The sequence below is a fragment of the Sinohyriopsis cumingii genome, chromosome 12 (assembly GCF_028554795.1).
Source record: "Sinohyriopsis cumingii isolate HCF-2022 chromosome 12, ASM2855479v2, whole genome shotgun sequence".
Lineage (NCBI taxonomy): Eukaryota > Metazoa > Mollusca > Bivalvia > Unionida > Unionidae > Sinohyriopsis > Sinohyriopsis cumingii.
The window spans coordinates 12,230,352-12,257,337 of NC_142972.1; the positions used below are offsets into that span (position 1 = coordinate 12,230,352).

General features: G+C 33.8%; 1 protein-coding gene across 4 annotated transcripts in view; it reads left to right on the forward strand.

Annotated features, from left to right (window-relative positions):
- The window catches only part of LOC149786011 (E3 ubiquitin-protein ligase rnf213-alpha-like), a 353,460-nt gene that overhangs the window by 294,647 nt on the left and 31,827 nt on the right, over positions 1-26,986 (forward strand). For all 4 annotated transcript variants that reach the window (XM_089976308.1, XM_089976310.1, XM_089976309.1 and 1 more), the window contains exons 76-83: positions 13-118; positions 3,439-3,473; positions 9,671-9,768; positions 11,909-12,062; positions 14,720-14,894; positions 18,476-18,576; positions 22,448-22,505; positions 26,251-26,456. In XM_089976308.1, the coding sequence (XP_089832434.1) occupies positions 13-118; positions 3,439-3,473; positions 9,671-9,768; positions 11,909-12,062; positions 14,720-14,894; positions 18,476-18,576; positions 22,448-22,505; positions 26,251-26,456 (933 nt within the window). The remainder of the gene's footprint in view (positions 1-12; positions 119-3,438; positions 3,474-9,670; positions 9,769-11,908; positions 12,063-14,719; positions 14,895-18,475; positions 18,577-22,447; positions 22,506-26,250; positions 26,457-26,986) is intronic.

A 26,986-nucleotide genomic window follows, 5' to 3' on the forward strand; every position in this document is an offset into this window, starting at 1 on the left:
TTTTTATTTTAGAATCCCTTTTTGCCCACAATGCCTCAAGAAGATGTTGCAGATATCAGAGCAGCCTTACTTGCAGCCCGAGGAAGACCTAACATGGATGACAACCCTGCAATCTATCGTAAGACATGTTACTTTGATATTGGTATAGGACCAGTCAATTATTGCATCACGTGGTTATATGAATGTGCACACAGGTGCATAAAAACTGATGGGCAGAAAAATATGGAATCATAGTGTTGAATACAAAGATAATTATTTTGTGATTGTTCAACTAATGAGTAAGCATATGTTTTTAATTTACCTGTTCTTAAGGCCAAGTGTGCGAGTTACGTCGTCCTTCATCAACAGAGCATCACTCACCGTCCATTCATAATTGTGTTTTTACAACTTCTTGAAAGCTACTTGACCACTTTGCATTTGATTTTACAAGGTACACTCTGGCATTAAAGTATTTCAAATTTGTTCAGTTGATGGCTATTGGCCAGTTATCAAAATAGAAATATCTGCACAATTTCTCAAAAACAGCTCAACAGAATTTTATAAAATTGTATGGAAATCAACCAAGAATGAAGGCCTTTTAATGTTGTAAGAATAATACCGATCCACTATCAGTTGTATAAACTATTGCTAAAATTAGAAGAAAAAAATCAATTACTTCTAAACAATGCTTGACAGAATTAAGTCAGATTTGATAGAAAGCAAACTGGAGTGAAGGACTTTTATTGCTTTACAGTTGATGTCAACTCTTTCTTGAAATATGGCCATTGTTAAAGACAGTATAAGCAACTTCGTCTCAAAGCTACTTAAAATAACTTGATAAAAGGCTTCATAGTATGTGGTCTTCATATTTTCACAAAAAGTATTAATCTGCCAACAAATATGGCCAACATTACTAACAATATACACACTTTAAGCTAGTTTTCAAAACCTCTTGAACAGAATTGGCCAAATTTGACTAAAGAGCATATGAACAGATTTGAGTGTGCGTGTGTGTGTGTGTGATTTGGATTTTTAACATAGCTTTAACAACTTTTCAGTCATATCACTACAATGTCTGCAGCGTAGCAGTTTATAGTGATGTCTAGCACTGGGGCGTCATGCTGCAGACATGTAGCACGATGTCCCACCCAGTCACATTATCCTGACACCACACCGATCAGTCCTAACACTAACCCCTTAATGCTGAGTACCAAGCGAGGCAACTGTTAGTACCATTTTTGTTAGTCTTTGGGATGGCTTGGCTGGGGATCGAACCCACAACCTCCCGCATCTGAGGCAGACGCTCTAACCACTAGGCCACCGGAGCGGTTTGAACAGATTTGAGGTTGGTACAAATGATGTTGACTGACCATCTGATATGGTTGCTGTAACTAAAAACAGACAAATCTTGAAACAAACCACAAATGACTAAAATTGAAAGAAAGCATTCTGGCATAAAGGACAAACACAATTTGTGCAAGAATGGAAAGATCAAACATTAAATATGGCCACCATTCCTAAAATAGAACAACTGTTAGAAAAAATGGATCTTATAAGGCTGCTAAATAGAAATTGACCAAATAACAGAAAACATCCTGGCACAAAGGACTTTCATGATTGGACATTAGATAGGGATGTAGATACAAAAGTAGAGAAATCTAGAAACACATGTGATCAGTGCTGTTCCATTTAAACATAATTGGTACCCAGGGAAAGCAGTTTTTAAAAAAATGTATGCCAAGGTACTTTGATTTCACAGAGTTCATATTAAAATGATAAGACATTTCTAATTGTATCTATGAGTGAGTACCCTACTTTAAAAGTGCTTTCCCTGATTCCCATTTATGTTTTAATGGAACAGCCCTCAGCAGCATTGGAAGAAATTTCTTCAGAAAGCATTATTCACACACCGATTTCTCGGCCAACTACTTTTGCATTTGGTTATTATGCTATGCAGATGTAGGCCAGGCTAGCAACTTCAATACCTCTTATTTAATTTATTGAAATATGTATCCCTTTTACAATGATACTGTTATACCAAACAAAATTTTGATGCTGTTGATGTCATGTCTTCATCAGCACATTTAGCCACAGTGAAAGATAAATATTTTTGTTTTTCTATAACACCATAGGATAGAATAATTCATCCCATATTCTGCTGCTTAAGGAAGTTTGTTACATGCCATCCTTTAATTAAAATGTTTTTCAGTTGGCCTTGGCAATATTAATGACTTTGTGGAGATAAAGTGTATTTTTCTTTATATTCCACTTGTTGTTTATCTTTAATTTCATATAGAAAGACATATCAAGCATACACCCATCTTAAATCAGGCATAATATGTTGTGGCATTGTCCATCAGTTAACGTTTGCTTGTCTGGTCTATCATATTTGGAACAGTTGGAAAGACTTGCCAGTGCATAATGATGTGAGTGTTTTGTACCATAGCTAGGTCCCCTGCCTCAGGGTTAACATCATAGTAACAGAGAATATAATGTTGTATGAAGTTTAATGTTTGAATAACTAAAGGTATTTCATAAATCTTGAATGAGTTACATATCATGTATAGACAGTGCATTGCATGCTATAGCCATATCTTTCATAAAACTTGAACTAGTTATGTCATGTATAGACAGTTCATTGCATGCTATAGCCATATCTTTTTTCTCTAAGTCAAGGTCATAGCAAGAAAAAATGTAATTCTCTGACATGTGTTCGTGTCCAGAATATAACTTGTGAACAACTGAAGATATTTGAATGAAACCTTTACCAATTATATACCATGACTCAATGATTTGTCACATACCATGGCTATGCATTCTACCTCAATGTCAGGGTCACAGCAAGGAAAACTATACATCAGTAATCTCTCTCTGTAAAAAAAAAGTTTCTAAACTTTTGAAACTGTGAAGATACATTGCAGTGATGATTTAGACATTTATGTGTCTTAGCTTTACTGTATCACACATATTTACATTCATGCCTGCTACAAACAAGGTCAAGGTCAAACAAGGGAAGTACCTGTTTCATTACCTCAGTGTGTGTTGCTATTTAACCTATAAATATATTCTGATGAAACTTTTCCCAAGGAGTTAAATGTTTAGCTGAAACATCAAGATCATTTAGTATGCTAAAGGTCTTGAGAGGTGAGCCACCATTGGCGGCATTCTTGTTATCTATAAATGATGTTTGCTCCAGCTGATTTTGGAAAGTAATACAGTAATTACCAGTACATAATGTACACCTAGATGTGTAACATTAAATACCAGCCTATCAGGCTATATGGAGTTTACAGGAACAGCATAGACCCCGATCAGTCAGAGCATTAAGGTCCATCCTGCTCTCAATCATTTGAGCACTATATATGGATATATAGATTTGTAATTGGCTAATTGGATTTAATATCTGGAATTTCTAATTATTTTTTTCATTATTGTTATTTGTATCACTCCTCATTGCAGGTTGTCCAAATGGTCATCCCTACATGATTGGAAATGTAAGTTAAAATGTTTGTAATGGATCTATAACAGTTAACAACATATGTTTGTTATTGTCATCTGTTAACACATTTTCCTCTTTTCTATCAGAAAATACACCACCCCTTCAACTCGTGTACTTATAACTCACAAACCCGCTTATAATGCAGGGTCTGGCATGGATCCCATTTTTTTAAAATTAGGAAATACCCAACAAAATGTATCCCATTGCGATCAAAATTGGTAACTGAAACGTTGATATGTCTCTCGTTTTATGGTCGAAAATGGTAGATATGACCTGGAAAATGTAATTAACATTTTGAAATTATCAACTTTTATTAAGAATTAATATAATTGGTTACGTTTTCTTTCCCAAACGAAATTTTTAGTACACTGCAATTAAAGATATTCAAGGAAATTTTGATCAATGAAAATGTCACTTACATCTAGTATAGGCAGTACATGCCAATTAAATAATTTTTATTAAGTGAAATTTGTGTTTTCATTCTGTAATTTAGTTCCACTTAAGCATAATCATCATAAATGCAATGTGTATTTAAACATAAAATGTGTCAATCTACCATAACAGCTATGCCCGCAAGCGTTTATCTGTGAACCTAATTAAGCGCTGACTGTGTTTTGATAACTGACTTGCGGAAGTAATTGTTGTATTGTTGCACTAAATTAAAAGCTGGCCTCCTATGTATTATCACATTAATTATGTCTTTTGAATCAAGTAAAGGATTTGGAATATAAAAAAAAGGTTAAAAGGCACGCAAATCCTACATGCTTAAAATCTAGCAGCCCCGGTTTTATGTTCGGTGAACTCACTTCAGTAGATCAGTCGATCACTGTTATAAATTTTATTGTGTATGTAACATAAACTAACTTAAATTGACAAACTCTTTCATAACTAATCAATGATAGCAAGGCAACCAGGCAAAACGAATACTTCGCAAAATAAAGAGCTTGGTTTCACAGATACAAACCCTTGTGTGCAAGCGATTTTCAGAGAATTTCTGAACTTGCACATAGAGATAACCTCAAGGATGATAAGAAGTTTCACTTTCACTTTCAGTGAAATCCCGACATCAGTGTTGTACTAAATGAACAATACAAAATTGAATTTCAGTGTAGGCGAAATAAATGTCGCTAGTTTTTGAGAGAAAAAAAAGGAAACTTGTTTGGTGGCATATCAACAGATAGTCTAGATTCAGGCTACTTTGACTCCTGATTTGCTAATATACTCCGGGAACCAGACTAAGCAACAAGACAAAAAGCAGTGATGTAATACACATGTTTTTGCATACATGTGATGGTTGTTAAAACTACTTGGAACAAGCTGTCACATGTTGGACATTTTGAAAATAAATATTATTTATACAGAATAACGAACAAACTCATTAGAAAAAGCGCGTCATTAACAATTATTATCAACGTGATTGAAAAAGGAGGATTCAGTCATTAAACGGCCCAGTTCCTTACCCCCCCATGGTTGTCTCGATGTATAAGCTGATTTTTTTCAATTTTTGGAGGTCCCTCCATAACTCGTGCCCTCGCTTATAGTGAGGTCTATGTTTGTGGACCCTGATGTGCGCGAGTTATCAAGCGAGAGGTGTATAACACATTGTGCAGATGTTAAATTTTGGCAAATTGAAAGCATAGAATATTAAAATATGCTTAAGACAACTTGTTAACAATAATTAAGATTTTAAGACTAATGTGTTTAATATCAATTATTAGGTTCATAAGACTAAATTACTAGCAATAATGAAGTTTTTAAGACTAACTTGTTAGCAGTTATTAGGCTTTATAATGACTTTATTTAAAGAGGGTAACACAATTAGCTATGAACTAATCTACCCTGAGGCCCTCATACAGAGGAATTTATTTATTTTAGCTGCATTTGTTTTTTGCTTTCATAATCTTAAAAGTTTTTTTGATTGCAAACGTTACTTCAAATATTGTTTTAGACTGTATACATTAAAGTATCTTCATGTGTGGAAAGTACTTTTACAGTAATATATCTTTGTTGATGAACTCAGAATGCAGTATCTTCATATTTTATCATTTTTGTACAATTGCATAAAATACACATTTGAATGGATTATAAATGCAATCAAATGTACATTTGCCTGGAGAACCAAAAATAAGTTTTACAGAGAATAAATCAAATATATATTTTTGGGAGTTATGTACCTGTTCAAATGACGGCATATACTGGTAAATTCTTAATTATTAAAAATAAGAAACACCAGCACATGAAATCTGTAGACTCAGATGTATAAGTGCATTTACTGTTCATTTATGTTCCATAATACATTCTTAAATAATATATATGCATAAATATAGTTATATTTGCCAAATGAAACCAGTATTCTTAATTTCGTCTTGCCTCTGACAATGATGATGAGACACAGTGGATGGAATGTCCAGCTATCCATATGATTGCAGTGTTTTTGAAATTGTAATGTCTATAGTGTTATGAATGGATCATAATCAGACTCAGTTTGCCCACAAGGGGAGAAGGAGTATCTATTTAGAATGACAGGCCCTGGAACTCACAATTCGAAGTCACAGGGAGTCATTGTTTACGTTTTAGGTGTGTGGTATAGGGTTAGAGTTTGGATCTGGCTGCCATGTCTCTTATTTAAATCAAAATAAATATTTTTTTATCATGGAATATAAAATACCATTACAAGTGGTGAGGTCAAAATGACACAGGTCAGATCTACATTGGTCAGGTTTTTCTAGATCTTTACAGAAAAGTCGTGCATTGCGTGTTTATGAATGAGACATCTAATATGACTCATCTGTATCATATATCCTTGGGAATGATAAATGCTAGTGTCAGGGGTCATAGTCACATGGTGAATTGTTTCCTTTTGAGGGTTATATTATTAACAGTTGTATGAATGGACTATATCATTTGTTTCCATATTAACAGAGGAATGGAGTGGTTAAATGTAAAGATGCCAATGGGTATATGGGTACCCACCCATTAATAATAACCCGGGTAATAAAATGAACAACCAGGTACCCATTAAAAAAAAGTATTCCAAGTTCAGATAGAGATATTGAATAACAGTTACAGTTCAAGGTTCATGTTGTGTGTGCATTTATTCATCATCACAGGGGCTCGTATGGCTGCTTACAATTTACTTGTCATACATGTACTATATAATAATGCAAGGTAGGACACCTCTCTTTTCTCATGTGACCTATTTAAGAATCAATGCTAATATTTACATCTCATGTGACCTATTTAAGAATCAACACTGATATTTAAAGCTAGAATGTCCTAACTTCGTGCCTGTCCATGGTTCATATACCATTTCTCTCGGGACTTAAATGAACTTGTTTTGAGATCTTGATAACATTAAATAGGTCAATGCCTTTCGTCAACAGCAACAGTAAGTACTGATTAAGAAATATTTGACGAAATAAAATTTAAATTCATACTGCAATTCAAGTAAAAGAAAGCACAATGTAAATGTCTGGTTTAACTAATGCCATTTTTGCCTCAAGTTTTTGGCCCTCGAATGAGAATTAGCTGTTCAAGTCAGGTCCGCTGTTCACATATTTGGGTACTGGACTCTTTTATTAGTGGGAAACCCAAGACAGATATTTTTTTAACAGCAAAGGCAACACAAAACCTTGGTTATTGTAGCATGCACTTCTTATTCCATGTTAAGAAACAAAATGAACGAAATTTGTCGCTTAAATATTTAAATATAAGAGAAATCTTTGTTATTTACTAAAACTTTTAAAATAAAAAAGTGAATAAAATTTGGCCGTGTGTGTAAATGTGGTAATTTTTGCATTAATTTTACTTGAAACAGTTCCAAGAAAACAGACAGGATTCTTGAATGTGAAACCACTTGTCATAGATTCATTCTATTTTGATACTACATAGTGGACCAGTTTAAATTGAAAATAAATGGTGCCAGATATTTTACAAAAATGGACTGTATCGAAGTGACTTTTGGATGTTATATTACCGAAAAATGTTAGCGGAGAGGGATTTTGTTAAACTTAAAAACATGTTGCACTGGACCTTCATTAAGGAACGAACCATGGCAAGTCAAGGATACTATAAGTCATCCTTTACGAACTTTATGACTATTCGTAAAAGTTACTGTAGACATTTAGACTGGTTAAAGTGAGTGTTATGCATAAATAATTTATCCATTTCTTTTGTGTCTATACTCTTGTATTAACCACTAATCCACATGGATTTAGCTGATTTGTGGCAAAAATTGTAACTGCAGATACAGGTAAGGAGCAGAAATAAATGTACGTTAAATAAAATGAATATGTATGTTTTTCATACAGTTTTCTGTAATTATGGCATGTAATATATAGACCGCTTATGCTACTTACATTAGTGATAAATTATGCATATACCTCTCTTGGGGGTTGGCATGTGTGAATCTACAGCAAAGCGGTTCAGGTTCACATTTAATACAGTTTCCCTTGGATCGGATACCTGGGTAAGCAGTTGTTAGGATTGACGGGTACCAGGTATAAATTTTAGAAAATTTTGACATCTGTAGTTAAATGATCAGAGGTCATTGTCACATGGGTTGTTTAGTCATGTGTTATCATGACTGCAATGTCAAGATGATACATTTGCAGATTTTTTTAGTGATTCATATTTATTTTGAAAAGAAAGCAGTTGTTAGGATTGACGGGTACCAGGTATAAATTTTAGAAAATTTTGACATCTGTAGTTAAATGATCAGAGATCATTGTCACATGGGTTGTTTAGTCATGTGTTATCATGACTGCAATGTCAAGATGATACATTTGCAGATTTTTTTAGTGATTCATATTTATTTTGAAAAGAAAGCAGATATTTAATTTTAGGGTCATGTGCCTCTTTTGGTGATAGCATGCATTAATAATCCTGAAATTATTTGTATTCCTTATTACATGGATAGTTATACTTTGTCTGGTATAGACTCTCATTAATGCTATTACATTAAGCAACAGAAAAATATTTTACGAGGAATTTCAGTTTCCTAGGTGAGGCAATAAACCTTTTTTCTTTACATTTTGAGAATGGAGCTTACTTCTGATAAGAATCTAAAACAATTCATAGTTTCAGTCAGGATCAGTGTATGAGATGTGAGATGCAGAATCATTTGTTTGGGTGTGGCTGCAGAACCTGTGTAACAAATAAATGGTTTGTGGAACTTGGTGTTTCGCCTGTATCCATGCGTTGATTATCTCCCCTGAATCTGAATCTCAGAAAGTTGAACACAAAATTTAATGAACACAACTTTGAATATTGTTGATGTTTATGATAATGTTGCTGCCAGAAAATATATACTGTGTCTTTACATGCTGACACAAGTGAGATATAAAACTAGTTGTACATGGTACACAAAATTTAATCTTAATTCATAAATGTTATGTGGGATAATGTGAGATTTTAAGCTTGCCAGTAACTTCTTTGGGTCAGTGGTTCTTTCCAGGGTTTTCAAGGATTCTTCCTCCACCATTTATACTGGCCGCCATGTATAGCCTATATTGTGCTGAAAAATGGAGTTAAGCCCTACAACAACAAGAACATAAATGTTGTACAATAAATTTTATAAATATTCTCTTTGCTAGTGAAATTGGGAGGTGAAACAGTCTTTTGTTCATGTGTTTCTTTGTTCTTTTGTTCTAATATTTTAATAACCCATCAGTATCACCAACTTGACTTTACCTACACTTATGAAAATTGGTATGTGGATGCATTTCAGTAAGAGTAATTAAGCCATATCAAACTAGGTCACTGTGATCTAATTTACATGCTTGAATGACTTTTATTTTCAGCTGTTTGTCTTAGTATCCTAAAATCTATTTCCTAGAATTAAAAAACAGTTACACATCTCCGTTAATAGCTTGTAAGTGACAGGGTCTATCAACAGCAACTGCAGCCTAAAAACAGCACAAGATAGAAAGGGAGGCTAAAAAACTTAACACTTGGGTGAAAGTGGGGTTGGGGTGCTTTACAACTTTGATTGATATATGATTTTTATATGTTTGATAATCACATTTTTTAGATTCATATTATCACAAATTTGCACAAATTTGTGTTACCTGTGTTTTTGCTCTTTTTGTGTCAAGTTGCTAGTCTAATGTGTTTTATTATAAATTAGTATTTTTATTCATCAACAGTATGACAGTTAATTATTACATGAGAAATATGTTTATTTTGGTGCAGTGTGGTCGTCCAGCCCAAGCAGCAACATGTAAGGAGTGTGGTGCTCAGATTGGAGGCCTGAATCATGCACTACTTCCAGGAAATACTCCTGATAATCAGTGAGTACTGTGTCATTAAATATATACTACTTCCAGAAAATATTCCTGATAATCAGAGAGTACTTTGTCATTAAATATATACTACTTCCAGGAAATACTCCTGATAATCAATGAGTACTGTCATTAAAAATATACTACTTCCAGGAAATACCTCCTGATAATCAGTGAGTACTTTGTCATTAAAAGTTGGTTCTGTTCCCAGTAAATACTCCCAATAGACAGGAATACTTGTGATTGAAAGTGAGTATCATGATGTCATTAAATTATCCATATGCCCTTTTTTCTATACCATTACTCCTAAAAATTATTTTTATGTTTTGTTTAAATGAATTTGTTTTAATCGAAAGAGTGCAGATTTTATGTTCTGATTAAAGAATGATTAATATTTTAACCGACAATTATTAACAAAGAAATAATTTATAGAAAGTGTAAAAAAACATGACAGATTCTTCAGTTCTTTAATTTTTTGTTGGTATGCTTGACTTTGTATAATAATTATATTGCACATACAGACAGTATATGTATTTGCACGATTATTTCTTAAGATATTTTTACTTTTTTACTTGAGCATGATAAAAATCTTGATCAAATCTTGTACATAAAACTTTTATATTTTGCTTGTTTTATTGTTTATAATGGCAGCTGTGCCTGGAAATTGGATTCAGTTGCATGAAATTAGCATCTTTTAGTGAGAAGTTGTATAATTTGTTATAATTTTTTGGCAATCAAATTCTCAGCACAATGTAAATAACAATATTTGATGTTCTTTCAATCCATGAAAATGTCAGTAAAGCCTATAGTTGGCAGCACTTTAAGAAATAAATACTTATTATTATCGTTTGTCATTCATGTTCAAGGTTTCCATGACATCACTAACTGGTTTGTTTCCTGTGAATATGCGAGTGGCTTGATCAGACCAGCTTATGCTCTGAACTATCTGTGGCACACTTGACAGGATAGGTTGCTTGGGTTTGCTTGATCATTAGAGGAAGTGCTGTAGTTATGAGATTTATGCTCCTTGCTGTTCTGCACTGCCTTTCTGTTCCTTACATTTTTCCTGGAGTTGACAAGCTGCAAGCAACATGTCTGCGGTCATCGATTGGATCTAGTTGGCTGCAGTTCCTGTTTCTTTTTGGAGACATTAAGTTTTTGGGGCACTTCTCTTTTGCTTTGCGGTTGTCTGCGAATCTCAATCTGGATATTGAGCTTGGAGAATATGAGCCTGTGATTGTCCAGCGTGGTCTTCATCACTCTGATATTCTGTCTCTTTTTCTGACAGTGACAATGTTTGGCACATGGGTGCATCCAAGACAGCTTGGTGTGGTTTGGCAGACATAGACTGTTGGTGATGATGGTCATGCTGCGTGTATTTGCTGATTTGCTGAGTAGGAGGAGCCTGTTTTTGCATTTGCCAATAACAAACTGGCCATGCCTGTTGATATGTGCCAGCATTGAAGTCAGCATGGATGATGAGCTTGTCTGCCTTTGGTTTCTCTGCAATAAGGTCTTCATAACATTTGTCCTTGATCTCATCTGGGTTTGACTTGGTGGGTGCATAGGCACTGATGATAGTTGCTTGTCTGTTTTTTATGTCAGTGGAAAACTTGTTTGCATTAGTCTGTCTGAGACACACACTTTTTGAGATATTTTTGAGCTTACCTATCTGCTGTGGTTTTTCTTTCAAGATTGCTTTCAGGATGCCAGTACTTTTTTATTACTGTGATGTTTGTATAATGACACTTGATGATAAATCACACAGGGTCCCATGGAATTAAAGCTGTCTATATGACACAAAAATTTTCAAACTTAAAGATGTACCTTCATAGAATAACCCAAAAGTGTGCAACTGTTACATTACAGAAATAGCTGACACTTGAGATTTCTTTTAAGTTGGTACATATGGTATTTAGCTCATTCTACTCACTTCTGTCTCCACATGCTACAAAGAACCCCACTAAAAATTTAAGGCAAACTAGTGATGAACACCTACCTTGCACCCTTTCAATTTATGCATTTGAATGGAATTCATTAACCTTGCTTTGCTGTGTGACAGTAGTGTAGTCTGTGTACCTTGTAAAACAAGGGCAAATGTATGTTTTAATGAGGAACAACTGTAACAGTAAATATCCTGATTTTCCAGACAAGACATGACAGAGACAGGCCACATTCTGGGTGCTGCTAGCCGGAGAGCTCTGGGTGCCGTACCAGAGAGAGAAATGTCTCCTGCCTACTGTGCTGTGGTCAGGCTGATGCTTCACCTCTCCATGATGCTGGGAGCTAATCACAACCTGGAGGTAAGGTTTTTATTTATCCTCTGACTTCATGTAAGCATATGAATGAGCAATTGCATCATGGCAGTTGAACGACTTTGACTGAATACTATGCAAGCATATGAATGAGCAATTACATCATGGCAGTTGAATGACTTTGACTGAATACTATGCAAGCATATGAATGAGCAATTACATCATGGCAGTTGAATGACTTTGACTGAATACTATGCAACCATAGTTTTCCTTCATCGTAAGTATGAGAAGTATGAGCAGTTTTAATTTTCAGTCTTAACACATTAAACCATTAGTATCCAGAACTCAGTTTGCCCCCATTACATATCAATGTTCCTATGTGCCTACACGTCAGAATGTTTCCATGCTATAACTTTTGACACTGTTTTCTTGTTAATATGCATGTTTGTATTTGTGTGCTTAATTTTTGCCCATGATTGGGGGTTGTGGATCGAGTTTTGGCCTACTTGACTTTTGCCATGATTGTAGTAGTAAACAAGATGTTTACTCAAATTTGAGTTCGAGGTCTAACTTTGTTTACAAGTTAGTGGAATTTTCCATTCAAATTCCAGAACATTCTGTTGTGTCTTAGTTTGTATAGGGGGACTTGCTAAACAAATTTTCATTCCTATCCTAGGCTCAGTCTATAGAATCCATTTGTCATCAGAATTTATAGTTGTGTTCAGATATAATTCTAGACAAATTAATTCTTAAATCATTCATTTAAATTACTAAGTGTTTATTGACTAGATGAACACATTATTTGAGGGTTTTTGTGAATTCATTATGGATTGCACTATCAGTATATCAGGACATTTCAAACATTGGTTCATCAGGATATTCAAGACTTTCAATTTATTTGGAACATTGTGTATATTTGGACTTTAGATAGGATATTTAGGATTATTTGGGTTTTAATTCAGAATACTGTCTTTTAAATTTTTACTTTGTAACGTAGAGAAATAAGTTGTTGATTTTACTAAATTTGTTTTGTTTCGCATCTTTCTGTTATATAGTTTAAGGCCATAGAGTCATAGAATTCTAAAACAGAATAAGGTTTGTGTCAGGTGTATATTTGGTATGACTGCATCTTGAAACAAATTATCTTGGTCGCTGCAACATATGATACACTTTGCTTTCCTTAAAGTCACTTGATGTTTGTTTCCAGACCCATTTTTTATGTGTCTTACCTTCATCACAAAACTTGCAGTCAGAAAACATCCCAATTTGAAAGTCTTTTCTACACCAAAACATAGAATGTAACATTTGTTTTGAGATAGTCCATCCCAGTACAACACTTTAAAACTTTGAAAGTAGATGTAGAGCCACTCTGGATTCTATTACTTAGAAAATCCCTAAAATGGAGTATGAATTTATAAAACACATGTACTGAAATATTACTTAATATTAAAAAAACCAAAAAATGTGCTATTTACTTGTTAGTCCAAGGTTATTTGACACAAAAAAAGGGAGCCATATTGGATCAATAGTTACCACACTGGACAGGCAGCCAGCATTGTACATGTTTGAATCCTGCCCAGATCAGGCAGAATTCATCAAATACATGACAATACACTCGACTCGCATTGTCTTGGCCTGATGTTACCAATCATGTGTTGATACGTCATTAAACACCAATCAGTCATTCAGTCATTAAATGCAAATCAGTCAGTCATTAAACACCAATCAGTCAGTCAGTCATTAAACACCAATCAGTCATTCAGTCATTAAACACCAATCAGTCAGTCATTCATTAAACACCAATAAATAATTAAATGCCAATCAGTCAGTTGGTTATTAAACACCAATCAGTCATTCAGTCATTAAATACTAATCAGTCAGTCAATATTAACAGACAGAAAGCATCACTTATTTTGAAAGATGAGTAATGACCTTATATAAAACACTAGGATGAAAAGTGTGAAGTTTCTTGATTAGATTTCCAAATTCACCTAAACCATGAAAATAGGGGTGAGGGAGTTAAACTAAGACATAAATTCATAAAACATTCATATAATCCAAGGATATTTATCCAAGCCAAAAGTTAGTAAGAAAAAGCCCCAAATATCTTCTTTCGTATTTACATGGTACAATAGAATTCCTCCTTAGAAGAAAAATATGAAGTTTGAATGTGCCTAAAATGATTAATGAATTGTATAATGTAATTTTCTTGATATAATATGTGTTTTATTTTTATCAAACTCTGTAAAGAATATACACTTGGATTGAGATTGTCATGATGACAGAAATTGTGTAACACAATCAGCATACTTAAAGCTTAGTAAATAAACTTGCATATGATGGTAAACCTTGTCAGCCTGCTAGTTTTTGATGCAGCCATTTTGTTTTTCCATCATTCTTGAGTCTTCATGGTTTTCATGTGCAATGAATGATTTATCAAAAACTGGATTATGTTGAATAAATATTTCTGCTGCATATGGAATTGATAACTTTTTATTATTCTTACCATAGATGAATGACTAGTGTCGATATTTGTTGTTCAACCTTTTCAGTGTCATTGGTTACTAGTACATTCAATTCACCATCACAGAATTGCATTGATAAGAGCTTGTATTTTTTAGAATTTAGCTTCCTTTTCAGGTTACTTTTATTGTCAGTTTGTTTCTGAATTTCATGTCACAGTATGCTTCTGTTCATCATTTTAGACCATTTGTCAACTTATCAAGCCAAAGATTGAGGAAAACATGGTGACCCAGTTTCTAATGGAACATACTCAGCGTGACCTGAATGACCTTCATCGAGCACTGGGGAGAAGTGTTGATGATGTTCTCATCATGTTGCATTGCATTCTTAATCAGATCATGCAGACATGCAGTGAAAGTAAGAGTGTCATATAATTTCAAGTTGTGTATTTTAGCTTTCCATACTCTAAATATTCCTTAAGTTTCCTTCTGTGTATTATGTAATCTTACCCTAGTTGAATTGTTTGAATATATAATGAAGTTGAGCCTACCTTAGATGACCACCCCATTTGCCAAACAAAAATTGTCTCTCAAGACAGGTGGTCTTTCCACAAAAGTAATCACATAAGAAAATGTATATGTTCATTAAGAATCTGGTTATAAACAGCAGGTGGTTGTTTGCTCCTCTGGCCATAAGGCCATGTGTTTGCTCACCTAACTGTATTGCTCTAAATCTGTCATACAGCCATCAACAACTGTTATTTTCAACTTATTCTCAAATACTGAACATATTTCAGTCAGACTTGACAGCACTCTGAAATGAAAGCCTTTCAGTTAGGTTTGTACAAATGATGAAAATCCAGCATCAAATATGGCTATCATTATTAAAATTAGAAAAAGTTTTCAACAACTCCATCTCAGAAACCAATCACTTCTTGATAGAAACCACTAAGCAGAATATGGCCAAATATGACAGAAACTGTATCTGGTATGAAGATCTTACAGATTTTTACAAATGTAGCTTATTTGACCTCCAACAAGGCCATCACTACTCAAAATAACAAATAAGTCAGTTTCTATCGGTCTGAAAGATGGAGACAGGATTGGAGTTGTCATTGAAACATTAATGGCAACAACTCAAGCTGGTTACAGGATCAAGCCTCCATTTTTACAGCTGAAATTACAGACATACTCAGATCTTAAAACAACATATATACTTCGAAAGTCATTTTTTTAGATTCCCTTTCCACACTAAAATGCTTGCAAAACCTTGATTTTGACAATCCATTAATATCTCATATCTTACAGAACAGGATTTGCTCATCCAATCCAGAAAAAGTATTCTGTACTGTTGGTTGGTGTGTTACATTGCTATCAGTGGTAATTAAAGGTCAGACTAAACAACATAGCTGCCCTGCAATCACCCATTTTGAAAAAGAAGATTCCATATTCTAACTTCAGATATTATAGGTATCATCAGGGTTTTCATTCCTTGTTAAGTATATGGAATGAAAACTCCACAGACAAGCTTTGGAATATCAGACCCATCATTAGAATGTGCAATCCCTTTCCTAGAACTAATTGTACAGAATAAGGTGGTATTGTGCAAGTTGCATTTTGGTTACAATATCTAAGTTATCCCCAGATGAGTGAACCTCTACCAGAGTACATATCTTGCCAATGTCCACTGACAGTAGAACACATTCAGTTGCAATGTTTACTTTGATCCTGTTTGACAGAACTTTTTATATGAACACATTCAGTTTGAGTGTTTAGTTTCACCCAGTGAGACAACTTTTTATATGAACACATTCAGGTTGAGTGTTTACTTTGTCTCTGTGAGACAGAACTTTTTTATGAACACATTCAGTTTGAGCATTTACCTTGACCCTATGAGACAGCTTTTTATATGAACACATTCAGGTTGAGTGTTTACCTTGACCTGTGAGACAGAACTTTTTATATGAACACTTTTAGGTTGAGTGTTTAGTTTGACCCTGTGAGACAGTACTTTTTATATGAGCACATTCAGGCTGAGTGTTTAGTTTGACCCTGTGAGACAGTACTTTTTATATGAGCACATTCAGGTTAAGTGTTTACCTTGACCCTGTGAGACAGAACTTTTTTTATGAACTCCATGAGGAAGCTATGATGATGTACCACCAGATGAAATGTTTCACTTTTTGAGGGAATGTGGTTTACAACAAAAAAAATATTACCAGTTGTTTTAATAATTTTTTCATTTTACCTGCCATAATGTTTTATTTTATATACTTTTACAGAATCGTTTAATTCTTTTATCATTTAGTACTTAATGTTTATGTCTGTTTGGAATGCTTTATCTTCCTATAGGGTTGGGTTTTTTGCAATTCTTTATCCATTTTTAGAATTTTACTGGCATGATATTGCCATTATTGTACTGATATTCATTTCAATACACACTTCCTTCTCAGAAACCAACTCAGCAGAATGTGACCAAATTTGACAGAAAGCATCCTGATATGAAGGGCTTTCAATTTTTTGTACAAGATGTTGAGTTACTTACAAATATAGCTGCTGTTGCTAAAAAGAGAAAAAAAACTTTCAAATCTTCTTAAAAACTTCTGTAGTAAATTCGACCATAAAGTGTACTGAGAGTATCCTGGCTTGAAGACTGTTCCAATTTATATAAATAATGTTGGTTCACCATTAAATATGCCCTCCATTGTTATAAGTGGAAAATCATAAACAACTTAATCTGAAAAAAAAAATGCTTTAGAGAAATTGACCAACTATGAAAGAATCCTGGAACTGAGGCCTTTCTGTATTGGGCAAATGATGCTGATGTTCCATCAAATATGGACAAAGACACCAAAAATAGTAAAAACTTGAAACATTTGATTTCATACCGTATACAATCAATGGCATTGGAAGAATTCTGTATAGATCACATCCTGTTGACTCAGATTTTTGTATCAGCTTCTCTTGCATTTGTTCATTACTAGGCAGATGTCAGTTAGCTGAGCAATCCCAGGCCTTTTATAAATTTACCTTAGTTAGCTACCTATTTACCTACGTCATTCCTGTTTTTCATTGAATTACTTGTTCTAATGCTGATAGTTTAATACTGTTAAATGAATATTTATGCCGAAATCAATCAAAATTGCAAGCAATTTCAGTAGGTTTACATTTTAAATGAAGACAAATCTGGCATGTCAGAAAAAATACCAAGCATACCTCTAATTATCATTTTTGTTTTACATTATCAAGTTCTTAACAGTATCAGCCAGCTGTTGATTATATTCAGCAAGTATCCCCACCCCTGGCTTTAAAGAGGTATATAATGTATCATCTTGCACTGTCGAGGATTTGGTAATTATTCAATTATACAGACAATACACCTGTTCGGTATTATTCGCCAACTGGGCCTACCTGTTCAAAGAACTTGAGAGTCATGTGATCACACTGCTCAAGTGGACTTGTTACAACATCCTATAAATAGTAGTTTCTGTGTATGCAATTTCCTTTTTGTACCTGACAGTTTGCTAATAATATTAACTTGCTTGAAGTTCTTCCAGTGAAGAAAATCTTTTGACTTTCAGATAGTTGTGTTGTTGAACAAAACCTTAATGGGTCATTTTAACTTTGTGTATAAAAATTCATTATTTAAGGAAATGTTCTAAGATTAAAGGGGCTGAAATCAGGAGGAGGCAATAAAATGTTTGGCAGAAGTTCAGAAAAGTTTTTGAGTTCTATTGGTAAGTGAGGTTCAGCATTCAAAATTCCACAGTGAAACTTTTCAAGAGAACAGTCATTGGGAAGAAAATGAAATTAGGTTTTGTGGAGTTTTGGTTTATTGAATTTATTATATTAAATTAGGGAACTATGGGAACAGAAAATTATTTCATTTTCGTGGGATTTTGGTTTAATGATCAATGGTCTTGAGAAGCTTCACTATGTCTAACAAATGTGCTTTATTACAATTTCATATTTCATAAAATGTTATGGTATGAATTTCAGATGAAAAACTTGGAGAGGAAATATGTGGCCTGAGAACAAAGAATGCTCGACTGGATTGGGAGAGGATGTTTTCAGGAAGATTTCTAGCCCCAGTATTACAGGCAAGAAAAAATATATAACCATTATTCTGTAAAGTTATATTAGTGTTGTTTGGTGTCTGCTTATAACACATTTTACATTTTGTAACTTAAAGCCTTTATTTCAGCTGTACCAAACTTACATTAAACTGTTCTTAAATCAGCAGGAACATTTTGTCTGAAAATTAGAAATCTTAATTCATAAAGAATTTGATGTTAATTTATTCCTGCAATTCACTGTGTACTAAGGATTTTGTAAATTTAGCCTTATAGTAAAAACATATGAGCACAAAACTTGAGCTAAAATTAGATACTGTACTTAGTATATATCTATACATTTGTCATCGCCCACATACTGTACTTAGTGTATATATATACATTTGTCATTGCCCACATACTGTACTTAGTGTATATCTATACATTTGTCATCCCCCACATACTGTACTTAGTGTATATCTATACATTTGTCATCCCCCACATACTGTACTTAGTGTATATCTATACATTTGTCATTGCCCACATACTGTACTTAGTGTATATCTATACATTTGTCATCCCCCACATACTGTACTTAGTGTATATCTATACATTTGTCATCCCCCACATACCGTACTTAGTATATATCTATACATTTGTCATCCCCCACATACTGTACTTAGTGTATATCTATACATTTGTCGTCCCCCACCTTTTTAAAAAGGTTGAGAACCTGATATTCACATTTCCTTCCATCTGTCTTAAGCACTTTTGTTCCCTTGGTATAACTTTAAGGACATTTGAGGTTTAGGGATGAAACTTTATATACATGCATACATTATCATTAGAAGATGTGTTACATATCACTTAAGGTGCCAGCTTCATAATCAAGGTCACAGTTGAATATTTACATTTTTCATCTTTTTGTCAATCTGTCCATTAATCGTTTGTTTCCACTCTTTAAATTTAAAACCATTTAGTACTATGGGGTGAAATTTGATATAGTTACATATTATTATTAAAGGTGTGTAATTATCAGAATTTAGGATTATCTTCAAGATCAGGTCTTGGCTCATTGTTTTACATTTTCTCTACAACTTTCCTCACCATACACAGTTACCAGACTTTGTGTATGACTTGCACCTGGGTTAAAAAAGAATCCTATTGATTTTGAAGCCAACAGGTCACAGTCACTGTGACTAAAAGAAGCAAAATTCTTTCCATATAACAAGTCGAGTTGTCCACCATCTAGTAACCAAACCTTTCCATATAACAAGTCAAGTTGTCCACATCCAGTAACCAAACCTTTCCATATAACAAGTCAAGTTGTCCACCATTCAGTAACCAAACCTTTCCATATAAAAAGTCAAGTTGTTCACCATCCAGTAATCAAACCTTAGGTTAAAAGGTCAAAGTCACTGACAGAAAGAAGCAAAATGCTTTCCATAAAACAAGTCAAGTTGTCCACCATCCAGTAACCAAACCTTTCCATGTAACAAGTCAAGTTGTCCACCATCCAGTCATCAAACCTTTCCATTTAACAAGTCAAGTTGTCCACCATCCAGTGACCAAACCGTTCCATATAACAAGTCAAGTTGTCCACCAACCAGTAACCAAACCTTTCCATATAACAAGTCAGGTTGTCCACCATCCAGTAACCAATCCTTTCTTTATAACAAGTCAGGTTGTCCACCATCAAGTAACCAAATCTTTACATATAACAAGTTGTCCACATCCAGTAACCAAACCTTTCCATATAACAAGTCAAGTTGTCCACATCCAGTAACCAAACCTTTCCATATAACAATTCAAATTGTCCACCATCCAGTAACCAAACCTTATGTTTAAAGGTCAAAGTCACCATGACTGAGAAAGGCAAAATGCTTTCCATATAACAAGTCAAGTTGTCCACCATCCAGTAACCAAACCTTTCTATATAACAAATCAAGTTGTCCACATCCAGTAAATGAATCCTTCCATATAACAAATCAAGTTGTCCACCATCCAGTAACCAAACCTTTCCATATAACAAGTCAAGGTGTCCACCATCCAGTAACCAAATCTTCTGTTAAAAGGTCAAAGTCACTGTGACTGAAAGAAGCAAAATGCTTTCCATATAACAAGTAAAGTTGTCTACTATCCAGTAACCAAACCTTTCCATATAACAAGTCAGGTTGTCCACCATCCAGTAACCAAACCTTTCCATATAACAAGTCAGATTGTCCACCATCCATTAACCAAACCTTGTGTTAAAAGGTCGAAGTCACTATTAGTGAAAGAAAAAAGAAGAAAATTGGTTTCCACACAATAACTCAAGTTCTCCACCATTTACATTTTTCAGACTATGTGCATGACTAAGACCCCTAACAATTTAAGGGTTAAAGGTCAAGATCACAATGAAAAAACAAAGATATGGTCTCTACACAATAACATTAATTCTGCATAGATAACTGGATCAGACTTGTGGATGACATGTGTTTTAAGTAAGAAAGAAGCTTATTGGTGTCTGCACACAAATTCAAGTTTTTGACTGTAAGTTTCACTGTGTTTGTGGATGACTTTTGTGTTGACATAATAAGAATTCCATTGATTTCGGATCTGTGTGACTGAAAGAAGGAAAATAATTTTAACCTAATGACTTTAGTCCAAGGCAGTGTACCTTGTCCAAAGTTTGTGGATGTCTTGCACTTAAGGTATGGATGAGGCCTATTGATTTTGTAGTCAAAAGAGCAGAGGTCAAGGTCATTATGACTCAAAGAAAAATAGTTTTGCAGAATAGCCTTTGTTCTAGATCAAGTTCCTTGAGCAATGTTAGATGGCTTGGACATATGGTAATAAGAAGTCTATAGATTCTTGCATCTAAAGGTTGGAGGTGATGGTTATAGTAAGCCAGTTAAGAAAATAATGTATTTTACACATTAAGTTTAGTTCAAGACCATCAACAGAATCCTGCTATAGTCTTCCTGTTTGTACCCCTCCTACCGATTTCAATAATGAATACTTTTATTGTGATCTTAGTCAGTTCATTCACTGATTTATAATCTCTAACCTGACTATGATCAGAGTGACCCTAATACAGGCATCCTTTGTGCCTTTTCATGCTTAACAGGCTTTCCATACTAACACAGCACCATATGATGTACATTATTTGCTAGCTTATTTTCCTCAGACAACATAGTGACATAGTTCATCCTATTCGGTAAGTTCTGAATGATTCCATAAATTACCATAATTTTCAGAGTTTAGAGTTATAAATTACACCACTTGTTAAGTCCAAGTGAGAGGTAAATTTGTTGTCATTCTTTTCCTTTGCTTGATTCGACATTGTAAATTTCAGAAGAAGACTGTAGTATTTGCTTATATGTATGTACATGCATAGTCATGCAAACGGCCTTTGTTGGAAATAGACTTGACCAGGAACTGAAATGACTGGCTGGCAGGTTAGTCTTTTACACTGAAAACTGCCATTTGGAATGAAACGCACAGACAATAATGGTGTTAGGGCCCCACCCTCTGGCCGTAATCATGTTTGAAATTATAATTCAATAAATGAACTAAGTTTTATGCATCTTTTATCAATTTTGTGCTTGTTGTTCAAGCAGACTTTGAAACAAGTATAGATATATTCATTGTGACTACTTTCCATGAAGAAATATTTGTAAAGAGAATTATTTTACACCAATAATGCTACAGTGTTATTTTATGAAAAAATATAACTCACTAGCTATAAAAAAAAATCATAGAATGGAAAATGGAACAATTAACTCACTATAAAAAAAAGACATAGAATGGAAAGTTGGAAAATTTTTATGTAATAAGGCATGTAATAATTATTTCAAAATGGATGCAGTGTCTTTTCTGGTCATCATCAGTATTAACAATGGAAATATCTCGATCATTTTCTAAAACATATTTACAGAACCTAGATGAAATCCTGCAAGAGGTGAACCAGAATCTAGCCAGAGATAAAAGACTAGGTATGTTATGATGACACATTATTGTATCTTGTTATATTAAATTAAAATACATTTCACATACCATATTTTCTTTGGACACAAAATACTTAACTTTGCTGCCATAGACTTCAAAAAAATATGAACAGCTAACTTGAAAATATGATTTATTTTACAGCATTTACTTGTATCTGAACTCAGTATTCAAGTACCAAATAGAAAATGTCATTGCGTTTTGGGATACAATCTGGTTGTCATGGAGATCTTTGTTCAAGCTTTAAACTATACTTAAAAGCTCCACTTCAATCTTTTGGCCTTAGGAGTCGTAGCCATAGGAGTAGTAGCCATAGGAGACATTTTTTAAATTAAAAAAATACACTTTGTTATGTATGATACATTTCTTACTTAATCTGTCATGAATGTTTATTTTTGAATTGTTACCAAACATTGCTTTGATGTCATCATGTTGTCATGACTTCATTCAATCCCACACCCTTATCCTTTAATTAGACTTGAGTCTGAATGATTCATGGTGTCATTGTATACATGAACTGAACATTCAACAGTGGTCTCAAAGGCAAAAAATGTCTGTATGTTTCATAAGTAGAAACTTAATCCAAGTAATATTGTTTGTTCCTTTGTTGGTGATTTCTTTTTTATTTTAGCTGACTCATTACTTATATTTAAATTTTGTTTCTAAGTTGACTTGCTTTGGGTACTTGTGTTCTTAATCTTTGAATTCAAAAATATACAAATCTAGCCACCCAACCGAAGTTGATGCTACCATCCAAGGTGTAGAGAGGTGCATTTCTGATGTGAAATCATGGATGACATGTGACAAGCTGCAGATGAATGATGATAAAATTTAGGCCATTCTGATCACAACAGAAAGACTTTCTCATTCACACCCTTTACCTCAAACAATAAATATCAGCAACACCAACATTAAATTTACACAATCAGTATGAAACCTAGGTGTTACTCTGGACAGTACTCTCACATTGTACCAACATGTCATGAACATATGCAAGGCTGCGTATCTTGAGCTGAGACGCATCAGCTCCATTCACAAATATCTTTCAGTTGATGCCACTAAAACACTTGTGTGTTCATTAGTACTTTCAAGACTGGACTATTGTAACTCATTTCTGTCTGGTTCATCTCAATATCTACTCCAGAAACTTCAAAAGTTCAAAACAGAGCTGCTCGGATCATATTTAGTGTTCCACGATCAGAGCACACCTCCTTGCTGCTCTGTACCCTACACTGGCTATCCATTCGATCCAGAATCAAACACAAAATTTGTTCTCTGTGCTACATTTCACTGGCGGACTCCAGTCCAACATACTTATCTAACCTCACCCATGTGTACACACCAGCAAGATCCTTACGCTCTTCTTCTGACAATCGTTTACTCATTATTCCCACTATGAAAACAAAGTCATATGGACAGCTTTCTTTTGCATACCAGGGCCCAGCAACGTGGAATGAATTGCCCACTGAATTTAGACACAAAGACCCAGTGATCCCATTCAAGATTTCTCTCAAAACTCACTTATTTCAACTGCAAGAACAAACTTATAGACCTAATAATGTTTCCTACCTTAAATATTCTCAGCATGTTTTTTATGTTTTCTAATTTCACGGTGATTTTTTTGTAATCATATTATTAAATATGTTTTTTATCTTATAGGTGTTGTCTAATGTTGTAAAGCACTTAGATCTTCTAAAGATTAGGCGCTATACAAAGTCCACATTATTATTATTATTATTATTATTCAGTCCTTAGTTTCACCAATCTCTAATGCTTTCAAATGTTACATGTTGTTTCTTGTATTGTTTTTGGAGCATCTTTGTTATGGCATTTCTAGCAGAAATATTCTCTTTTAGGGCTTGTAGATCAGTTTATTTTATTTTATTTTTATCCATTAAAGTCCTCCCAGTCTCACAAACATCAGCTGATTTACCACATCTTTCGTAAAATTATTACAAATAACCAGATTCCATGTCAGACATTTTGAAAACCATTTACCAGAACCTTACCTTTTTCTCTTGTATAAAACTCTGTGTGTGTGTGTGTATATATATATATATATATATATATATATTATATATATATATTAATTTCAATAATCTCCCATGTAAAACTGATGCGTTGGATTAAAGAAACACACATGATCTGATATTGACCAAAAATACTTCATGACATGGTTTACCATTAACTGTATACTGAAGTTTCCATTTCACCTTAGACTTTTCTTCTGTCTTTAGCAGCCAGGAATTTATCACCTTTACTCTTGATATTTAGAACAAATTAATAATATTCACAGACATGAGGTTAGTAAAGATTTCTTGACAATAGCTATAACAATAATAATAAAATGCAGATGAAAAAGCTGCAGAATGTCAATAATAATAAAAGTAATATTATTATTATTATTATTATTATTATTGATATTATTATTATATCCTTCTCTGTAAAGAAATTGTTTTATTATATGTCTGCCTTAAGATGGAGTGTCTTAGGTTATTAAGTTGAATATCCATCTATACATTGTTTCATCTGTCACCAATTTTGTTTCTGCACAATTACTCAGCTTGTCCCCAATATACAGTTATTGAATGTTGTAGATTGCTTGGATTTGGGATAAGGTAGAACCCTGATGATTTCAGGGTGAAAAAAGAGCAAATGTCTAGGTCATTGTGACTGAAAGTAGAAAAATAATTTCTACACAATAACTCAAGTTCACCAAAGACTTGTTTAAAGAAGAACCATACTGACTAAGGAAGAACACTATCAAGATTTTTAATTAAAAAAGGCAAAGGTCATTATTGTTTTGAAACAGTACAGCTGTTTTCTACATAAAGACACAAGTCCTACACCACTAACTTGTACCAAACTTTGTGGATTGCTTGCTCTTGTGGTAAGGAAGAAGCTAGTTGATTTTGGGGTCAGAATTTAAAAGGTCAAGGTCACTGTCACTGTAAGGAATAAAAATGGTTTCTGAACACAATTTCAGTTTATCAGCACAGAAGACTGGTTTTCTTCTTATTTTTCATGGATGTAATTTATTTATTTCAGTTTTTACAATAACTGTGTAGTTAAATAAACCAAATAATACTATTAAAAGAAAGTTTATATTATTTAAATTTTTATATTGAAATTCATTATGATGTTTCACATTTATGGTCTATGTGAGAAACTTGAATTGCTCATGAAACTCAGTCATGTTCACAAATACATCAGAAATTGTTTAGGTATTATGATTGATTTCATGCATTGTTAATTTTGGGACATTTTGTTTTAAAAGTGCTCTGCCCTTTGGAAATAACAACCTAGATGTATTTGCTTGACATCATAAAGTCACATGACATAATGATGTGTTTAATTGTAAACTCCTAACTGTAGTGTCAGTCGGAGTATAAAATGGATGTTATGCACACCATATGGTTCACAGAATAACAGTCAGTTCATTCCACAGTGCCATGTGCACTCAGCCTTGAGAAATAGTTATGTTGCTCAAATTAACTTAAAATTTGGGACAAGTTAAATTTGGAGTATAGTTCATGTCACAAAGTAGCATGCATTAAACTATTTGAAACAAGCCTGTCATGTGTGAATCCTGAATATTGCACTAGAAGAATTAACATTGGTACAATCAGTAGGTTTGTCATTTAAGCACCCTTCTGGTGTCACATTTTTTAGTTTGTGATGCCATCAAGACCATATGGTATGAAGTTTTCTTAACAATTTCCTTTCTTTTCCTAGGATCAGATCCAATACTAGGTCTTGTGTTTGAAATAAACACACCTCAAGAGACTGTCTCACTAAGAATGCTTCAAGAAGACCCGTCCATGTGGAGCTACCGCACACGGATCACCATCGACCATCTTCGCCATGAGTTTGATGTCCAGATGAGTGCTGTCAAAAAGAACCAGAATCAATACAAAGTCCTTCATCTCTTTCTTAGAGAGGTATAAATTTGTTTCTTTCCTGAAAATCTATTTTTGTCAAGAAAATGAAATTATTTTTACATTAGGATGACGTAGTCTTACTTTTAGTACAAGGTCATAAATCCGATATTTAACTTGATTTTTGTTTTTGATGTGTGATAATTATAACATGGTTTCACATCTTGATGCACTTTTGTGTATATAATGGAAAGCAGAAAAGATGAACTTCTGCCTAGCATATTTAATATAGAAGTTTCTAATTCTTCTGCCCTATCTGTTGAAGTGTCATATAATGTTATGCATGTCTAGTCATGTGACATCGATCACAAATTTTGTTTATATTATAATTTAATTGATTAAATTTAGTTTAAGTAACACACAATGCTTCCTTGTCTGGCCCCTTGATAGGTCCCTCTTTGTCTGCTATGGTTTCTCTGCCTAGACATGATGTCATTGCATCCGGTATATATGTTAATAAGCTAGTTACTAAATTTATATATGTTGTCATGTTGAACCAATTAGATGACTGAGTTGGGGCATGAATACACCAA